General features: G+C 36.2%; 1 protein-coding gene across 2 annotated transcripts in view; it reads right to left on the bottom strand.

The window, feature by feature from the left end:
* Positions 1 to 339: 339 nt before the first annotated feature.
* The window catches only part of ALDH1A1 (aldehyde dehydrogenase 1 family member A1), a 40,925-nt gene continuing 32,298 nt past the window's right edge, over positions 340 to 8,966 (bottom strand). For both annotated transcript variants that reach the window (XM_076362363.1, XM_076362362.1), the window contains 4 exons: positions 7,052 to 7,216; positions 4,937 to 5,094; positions 3,318 to 3,392; positions 340 to 981 (listed from right to left, as the gene is read on the bottom strand). In XM_076362363.1, the coding sequence (XP_076218478.1) occupies positions 909 to 981; positions 3,318 to 3,392; positions 4,937 to 5,094; positions 7,052 to 7,216 (471 nt within the window). In that variant the 3' untranslated portion in view covers positions 340 to 908. The remainder of the gene's footprint in view (positions 982 to 3,317; positions 3,393 to 4,936; positions 5,095 to 7,051; positions 7,217 to 8,966) is intronic.

The raw sequence follows: 8,966 nt of genomic DNA, 5'->3' as shown, positions 1-8,966 counted from the left end.
TACAGGAAAAATGGAGCGGGTATAAATCACAAAGGAGATTGCCTTCCCTCACCTCCCCTTCTCTATTTTCCCTTCAATATTTCTTGCTTGTTAAGATTTTTTTATATACTTATCACTACAAAGCCAAGTGCTGGCTCTTTGCAAATTGTCCAGTGTTCTGTGTGTTCATATTTTTCCATTTATAATACTGTCAAAGAATTAAGGACTTTAGTCTCCATATAGCCAATACAGCATACTGCTGATGACCTAAACACACAATTGAGACAGTAGTGCCTCTTTAAGGATATAAAATACATGCTACATAGTGCTGAGTGGTAAACCAGTGTAATAGAAAAGACTAATGAAAGGAGCAATCTTAGGTTTTGAAGGTGGATTTTAATAGTTTAATATTATCCAGATTACATTTGTGTATTCTGATGAACAAATTCAGTAGTCTAAGAAAAATATCTAGAAGAAGTCTACTACTTTTGAAAGACACAGAAAAGAATCTATCTGCTAATTACTCATAAGTGCTTTTGTTAAGGCCACAAAGAAAAGAAAATGCAAAGAAAGCCTGCCATCTAATATTTAGAAAAGCACATAAATTCAAACTGTATCTGTAGAATATATTGAAAAAGGAACATTTTCATAGCATTACAGAGACCTTCCACTGAAAATAAAAACCAGTTCTTTCTGAACATGAATTTCAAAATTAGTTAGCTATGTACCAGACATTAAAGTTTCCTTTTCTCAGTTAATCACATGAAAATTTTCTACATTATTCTTTATATTGTTAATGTAAGCAAGTACCTCTTATACAATCAGAAAGCAAAAAGGTTAATGAATAATTTGGGATATAAAACTTTTCAGAATTCAGAAAGCTTTTTCAGATTCATTTGAAGATATTAAACTCTGCACCTCAAGCAGCATTATGAGTTCTTCTGTGGGATTTTGATTGTGACAGTCTTAACTTCTGTGTATTCATGAAGGCCATATTCTCCCCTAGAAAAAAGAGAACCAAGAACAATATTTATGTTAATGCCTTTTATATGAGTTATGTCCTGGAAGGGATTTTTGGTGGTGCTGTGCAATTGGCCAGATGTATAACAAGTATATTGGACATATTTGGAAGACATCTGTGCAGCTAGACTGCTGCTGGAAGCCTTTCGAAAAGCTACAGCAACTGTCACCTGAGAACAGTGAGAGAGACAGCAATTTCATTTCTGTGCAAAAGAACGGCATTTAATCAATTTAGTGCATTTCTAAACTGGGTTTCTATGCAGCAAATCAGGCACATGTTAGGTCTTCACAAGCATGCTCAACAAGTTATTTGCAAAGGCCTTCCTCTGACGTCAAGAATTTTCTCCAGAGTCAAAGAATAGACTCTTCAGCTCAAGTAAAAGGGGGACATAATTAATCCACTATGAAATCTCCTAGTGACAAATACTTAATTCTTACTGACATGTTGTTAGCATGATTCCACCTTTACATTTTACATGATGAGATGGAGTTTGCTTGTGTGCCTAGATGTTTGACATCTGACGCAGTCAAACTATTTAGATGTAATTGATTGTTTTATAGAACAAAGGTTTGCTACAGTATAATGTTATCCAGTTCTCACTGCCATCTTACTAGACACATATGTATGCAAAACAGAAATCTGTGCTCAGGACTTTTAGTGCTGTGGTAAAATGTTTACTGATTCTCTTCATTTTTGAGAGGCATTCTGTTAGTACATGACATTCAGTAGTTTAATTCATAATGGTATTAACATTCCAAGAATTATATAGGGAATTTTATTCTGGGATTCAAGGAAGTCAATGGCTTGACACACTGACTTCCTGATTATTTCAGTGCAGTTGTTTCACACATATTTCCACCTCTGCTAAAACTGATTGCCACATGTTTACAAAACTTTTTTCCATGGCAGACATCTATCTGGTGTTAATTCCTTCCTTGACCTTTATCAGGAATATTTTTATTGATCCACTAATTGTGATTTTGAACCAAGCATTAGGAAAAACTTCATTTGCACAAAAGCTTAACTCCTTCAAAATGCACTGTTACAGAGAATATTAATCTTTATGATAGCTTATTATTGTTTTCCTGTTATTTCCAGCAAATAAATCCCCAAAATATTTCTGCAAAAAGCTGTAATTCAGAATTGATGATCTCCCAATTTTTGGCGCCCAGCAAATTCAAAACAGTCCTTGATAGTAATGGCCTACATTATTGTGTTTTTTCATTTTGACATTTTCTAAAGCTCTCAGCATTGGCATAACTCTGTTTCCTTTGAAGTCAGTGGGAACTTTGCCATCAGAAGCAGATTGAGTCCAGTGATAAGCAAGCATGAAAAACCTAGCCTTTATCTCTTAAAAAAAAAAAAAAAAAAGAAAAAAAAAGAGAAAAAGAAGCTCTGAAGCACTTCACCTGCACATATGTTTTTTAATTACTTCCATTATTCATTAAAAGTGCTATGCATTTGGCTTAATAAAAGGGAAAATGTACATGTTTTTATTTTTTTTATTGCTTTAAAAATAATTTGTTTTTCCCAGATATATGGCATTTTTAACAAAGGACTGCTTGTGATTTACATTCCAAAAAACCCCAGAAGACATAATTCTACATAATGTAATGAACATGTATAATATCAAATGTTTCATGATGTAATACATTACATGATTCTCTTACTAATATGAAGATCAGGATGAATACAGGTAAGACAGGACATGATTCAAATTGAAACTGGACTAAACCTCAGAAGTTTGAAAGAATTTGATTGGCTTATCATTTCTGTATACTCCTCCACTTCTAGTTTGGGAAAAGACTAAAGGTCTGAAGGCTACAGAGGACTGTTTTTATCATAACTTTTGACCAAGCTGCAATGTAGTGTAAAAACATTGTTGTCACAAGACTTTTGAACTGAAAACTCTTGTTTAAATCAAGGGTATTGAAATGTCTTGTGTTTTCAAAAACCTACAATTTAAAGGGGATTCCACAAACTACACACATATATAACTTCATGCAAATGACACTTTCTATATATATGCAAAAAATGTAAACCGTAAACACAATGATCAGTTTTGCATACCAGTAGACTGCAAGCTAATAAAAAAAATGGTCATTTTGAAAAAGTGTGTATCTAAGTAACTTTATTTGTTTTGTAGAGGAATTCTTTGCTTGAAATTGTCTCTGACAACATGAAGCCTCTAAACACTACATAGACTAATTTGACAAAATCTCAAACCAGGCATTGTAGTTATGAACGTTGAATGTTGTGTTTTGGAATTTCATTTTGCAGTTCCTGTGAATCTACCTTTTTAAAAGTATTTACTTACATTTCTCGTCCATTTCCTGACATCTTAAACCCTCCAAAAGGACACTGAGCAGACATTGCACTATAACAATTAACCCTGGAAGAACAGGAAAATTACTTTTGACAGGGTGAAACAACTTTTTTCACTTCTGAATAATCAGTGTTTTTCTGTTGACTGTAAAAAAAACTATGGTGATATTCACAAACTATATCTGAGTGATATATTTGGAAAAATATGTGTAGTTCAAGGTTCAAAGAAACAAAGCATTACCAGAAACTACAGTCATGATCAGGATTCTAACACTCATCAAGGGTCTTCAAGCAGAGTGACAGTCATATCTTTCTCTGATAGTTATGATAAAGTTCCTTCCTAACTAGTTCATAAGCTCTCAAACCAAAGACTAGTCACAGTTAAGTCTTCTGCAGGTACACTTCCAAGAGATAAATCCAGCATTGCTTCAGTATATATTTAGGAAGTTTTGTGTGATTCTACTTAATGTTAAACCATATTCTATATTGTAGTTGAGAACAAAAATACAATAATGAGTAAGAAAGGAATTTCACAGGGGAATTTGTAGCATGAAGAGTTTTGGCAGAATGTGCATCCTGCTACCTAGCTGAGAAGCTCTTTTTGTCTTGCAACATTGCCACATCAGATATTATCTATTTTCTTATTTTATAATTTCTCCTCCTGCCAGTCTACTGGTTTCAACAAAAGAGGTTCTGCTCATAGTTAAGGATTCCTAGACAGATCAGCAATCACGTAAGAGTAAAACCCAAAGATTCCACCTTTATTTTAAACTTTCTTCGCTTTAAAGAATACCAACTCCTAAGTCAAAACTGTTAACTTATTTTTAGAAAGCTTATGTTTTTAGGTCACAGGACCTGAGCAGGAATTTGTGCTTCTTTCAGATAAAATGTAAATTGGACACAGGTTTTGCGTTCAAGTAAAATTGGTTTTTCTCTTTCTGGTGCATTGAGATAACTGTAGGGAAATGCAGATCTCTGTCAGTGATAGTCATTAGACTCAGTCTGCTATTCCTCCAAACTTTCACTCTTGCATGTCTCAGCCTTTGCCTTTCCAACTCCATGTAAATTGTGTCTTTCTTTTCCATCGCTGGAAATAGTTGTCCTTGTACTTGTAGCAGTTCTCCCCCACTTGTGTTTACTTCCTTTTCTCAACCGCATTTTATCAATCTTTTCCATCACAGGTGGATGTTCTGCTCAGGTTAATGGCCACAGAACTTCAGATAATTAAGTTCTTTACACAGTACAGAAAAAGAACCCCACAAATTAAGTATGTATTGGGATATCCCCAGTTCCTGAATGGAAAGGAAAGTGGCACTCTCACTGTATTTCCTTTTGTCTCCTTTCCTTTTTAGCAAGTCAATTTCATTTTTCAGACTAAGTTTACAGGACAATTGTATGAAGACATACAAGAAGTATTTATTTAATAGCATGTTAAGTATGGAAGGGTGAGGGGAAGAGAGACACAGGAGGATGGCATTAATCTACCTCTCTAAAGATGACAAGGAATTGAAAACTAAAAGTATACTACCCAAAGAGGTGTTAAAATGTCCTACAATTACTGCCATTGGCACCTGCAGTTCTGAAGGAAGAATTAAAAAAGCCATTACTTACCATACTGTTCCAGCCTGAAGAGCAGCTGCAAACGTCAGTGCTTTATCAATGTCTTTGGTAAAAACTGCTGCTGCTAAGCCATAGGTAGTATTATTTGCCCTCTTGATAACTTCATCTATAGTTTTAAACTTCATGATTTGTTGAACAGGTCCAAATATCTGTTTCAGACACATGTAAACATATGAAGTGGACTAGTATAGATTACTATTGTAAATAATTTATATTTTTAAAATTTATTTCTGTCAGATGGCCTTATTCCTGAATTCATTCAGTCAAGAGTGTACATCTCAGAACAAAAAGTATTATAAATTCACACAAAGATAAGATTTTTATAGTATGGAGCTGTCCTGGTTATCCAAATCAAGATAGCCTATTGTGAAATGATTAATAAAACAATAAATAAATAAATAAATAATGAAAGCAAATAAATAAAGATGAAAAGATACCCACCATAAAGCTAGTTAGCATGGAGTCACAGTGTGTCACATATCTATACTGGTTACCAACAAACTGGTATTTTCTTGGTAAGCTCCAGTTTTAGAGTTGAGAAAGACATTCAACTTTTCCGTTCCCTAAACTTTCTACTAGACTTTTATCTCTGTAGGTAGCTGCACAACTGGGCATGTATGCCAAGTGAAACAACTAATTCTGCTTTCCATATGGGTGTTATGTGAGATAATCGTCCCTGAGACTTGGCTTTCTCACTACTGCTGCTCTGTGTTCTCAGCCAGAGGTACCCATGCCCACCATGCAGTGCCAACGTTCTGTAGGGCAGGGGGGCATTACCATATCTAATTACTTCCATTCCCATAGATCATGAACTTGCCACTTGATTTTCCTGGAAAGTGTTTAGTGCTATTTTCTAACTAGAGTTGCAGGGATTGATTTACATAGATCATACAAACCACTGAACGTTCCTCCGCTGTTCAAGCTGTGAGTTTCAAACCCTGGATATTCTTTAAATTGCCTTGGCTCTCTGGGGTTTCATTATTCAATACACTCAAAATAGTGTGAGAGAAGCAGTTCCTGTACTTCTGACCCAAAGGAAATGAATAGATCTGTGAAGAAACATACCTCTATGCAGTTTCCTACCTGCCTCCCAGACCGGCAGAAACAACCCAAATTATTTCTCATACAGCTCTCTCCTGTTTTATAGCTCTCTCCCTGTCACAATTAACTCTAGATGCTCTGGCGTTCGTTTTAACTCAGCCTGTTGACTCTTGCTGAATGTACTAGGTATGTTCAGCAGGCTGCATCAGCAGTATCGCTGGCTATATAAAACAACACCTAGATTTGTAACAATTTTGAAGGAGCTTTCTAATATGAAGAAGCATAATGGACACCAATTGCAGTAAAATTGCAGCACAATTGCAGCAGTTATTAATCAAGATGAATGTAAAAAGCACAGAGAAGAGGTCATAGCTGGACTTTGAAGCTGTGTTTACAGAACTGTTTTTCTCAATGGCATAGCAGCTCTGCACTCCTAACCCTCTCCCGTTCTTTGCAGATGATCACTGCTGCCCTGGCACTGCCACCATAGTTAGGTCAGTAAAAGCTCCTTCAATGCTGTGTAGACACATCTGCAAACTGATCTATGTTAAATCACCCTGCAGAGGCAAAACTCTGCTTTGCTGTAATTGCCACCAACAAAATGCCTGTGGAAGCACAATCTAACTATTTTCTCTTATTGTAAACAGCTGCTTGGTGCATATTGTGTCCAAACCCCAACTTCAGTGGCTCCTTAAGCAGTGCAAAGAGTTCACAAGTTGTGCCTTCAAGGTTTGCTTCTCTGTTACAGGTTACCATGACTGATATGTGAGATGGGCAGTACAGGGTGATGTAAACAACCCGAACCTCAGCATTTCTTACCTACTGCCAGCTTAAGCTGGAGCCTTTGTTGGCAGGCCAGCCTTATACTCCTCTCTCTCATCTCCACTGACTTGGTGAAATGGGCATCAGAAATGAAGAAAAACATTTTAAACACCGCCAGGATGGAACAATAGATTTACTGAGAGTGTTTTTATGTAGCCACTTGACCTTCTAAATGGATATTTTGTACAGACATTTAAAAAGACAATCTCCAGTGAGAGTACAGACTGCCGAGAGTTTATTTACCTCTTCTTTGGCGATGCGCATATCATCTGTAACATTAGAGAAAACTGTGGGCTGGATGAAGTAACCTTTGTCTCCCCATGGACCTCCTCCACATTCCAGTTTGGCTCCTTCTTTTTTCCCACTCTCAACTAGCTCCAGGATTTTTTGAAACTGCTCCTTATCAATCTAAATGAAAAGATATTACAGGGATGAAAACAGCACGCACTGATAACAATCATTCTTCTAACTCATTAACCAAAACCTAACAATGTTCCAGCTTTGTTCAATTGCATGTGTTGAAGTGGAACAGCTGGAGAGCCCTGCAAATATTCTTGCCACTAGCTTTTCAAAACTTTGCAGGCTTTTCTCAAATAGACCAGTAGTCAGAAATTTTGACACAGGAGAATCAGCTGTAAAGGGACTGATATCCTGGTTTTCTTTAGTAAAAAAAGAAAAAAAATCTATAAAATAAATGTGTTTTATTCTTCTCCCAGCATTCTTGCCAACTGCAAATGGTTCATCAAAATAAAAATTGCTGAGCTTGATTCTGCAAAAATAACAGGGGGCTTGATCTAGCCAGAAAGACTCTTCTGTACTTCACTAGGTCTGATAGATTGGCCATACTGTTTTCCTAAACTGTTAAAGGAAGTTAAAAAACAACAATAAAATATAAGTGAAATTCAGTGCTGTTTTCAGTTCATTCTGATTTATTAGTGGAATAAAGACACTTACATTTGTGGTTTGAGAAACAGAGATGGCAGATTGTTTACGGTATGAAGCCAATCTGCCCCTCCACTCACCCAAGCCTACCAACAAATTCAACATATGCCAAGAATATTGCAGATTGGCTCTATAGTATAGCAAAATACATGGTCTTTGGCTGGAAAAGGAATTTATGGTGACAGTACAGAAAGTTTATATATATATAATGGGTTTATATTTCTCTAACCCCTTCCAGTTTTCAGTGACAAAGTGGATAAAAGGAAATAGTGTAAATGGGGAGTAGAAACAGATCACACATCATTTCCTGTCCTCCCCTCTGCAAATCAACAAATCACCACTTCAGACCTGAAAGGAAATTGTGCACAAGATAACATTTATGTCACGAAAACCTCAATGGTAAAGCTTGTTTGGTAGAGGCCTCTAACACCCTCTTTTTTATTTTTATATTTTATATTTTTTTTTATATTTGTTCCATTTGCATGATCCTTTCCTTCACTCTTTTGGAGTTCAGCCCTTCAAGCACTGGCTCATGAAGATACTGAGATTATTTCTAGGGGGACCCTTGCACAGAAGCTTCTCTGTGATCATACTCATCAGTCAGCAGAGTAGGGGTGTATCTTATTCTCTTAGTCATGCAATAAAAAGGTCGCATTTCAGTTTAAGCAACAAGTTTTACCATGGTCATAGAACACAACAATATTTTCAAAGGTTCTGGGGAACCTTGGATGCGTATTAGACTAAACAGCTATTCAGTTAAAGCTGTGATAAAAGTTTATATTTATAAGCATATGAATTTATAAGAATATTTATAAGGAGGTGATTTTTAGTTCGCTGTGCTCCCTTTGTCATTTTGCTTTCAAACAATTGCCTTACTGCATGCTGAAGACATAAAATTTCTGCTACCCTGGTGGCCAAATATCTCTTGTGCATAAACAACTTGAAGAGAAGATGAGGTTTAGATGATACAGCTCACGTTGCTGTCAGTTGTTCCTTTGTTATTATCATCATCATTATTTTTCTTAACAATGTGTGAATTAGCATATATATGATCCTTTGAATTCCAGCAGGGCCTTTGGCTCTTCTTTGGTGCCCACTGTGCAAAGCATTACCCAAACTTGCTGCCTGAGGCAGGTGCTGCCCCAGAGGGCATGTGAACTGGAGGATAAATATGGCTTTCAAAGAGGCTCTATGACATGACAGCACAGTGAATAGG

The sequence above is a fragment of the Aptenodytes patagonicus genome, chromosome Z, assembly GCF_965638725.1.
Source record: "Aptenodytes patagonicus chromosome Z, bAptPat1.pri.cur, whole genome shotgun sequence".
In the NCBI taxonomy this organism is placed as follows: Eukaryota; Metazoa; Chordata; class Aves; order Sphenisciformes; family Spheniscidae; genus Aptenodytes; species Aptenodytes patagonicus.
The sequence above is the reverse complement of the archived record's forward strand: the minus strand, read 5'-3'. Positions and strand labels throughout refer to the sequence as shown.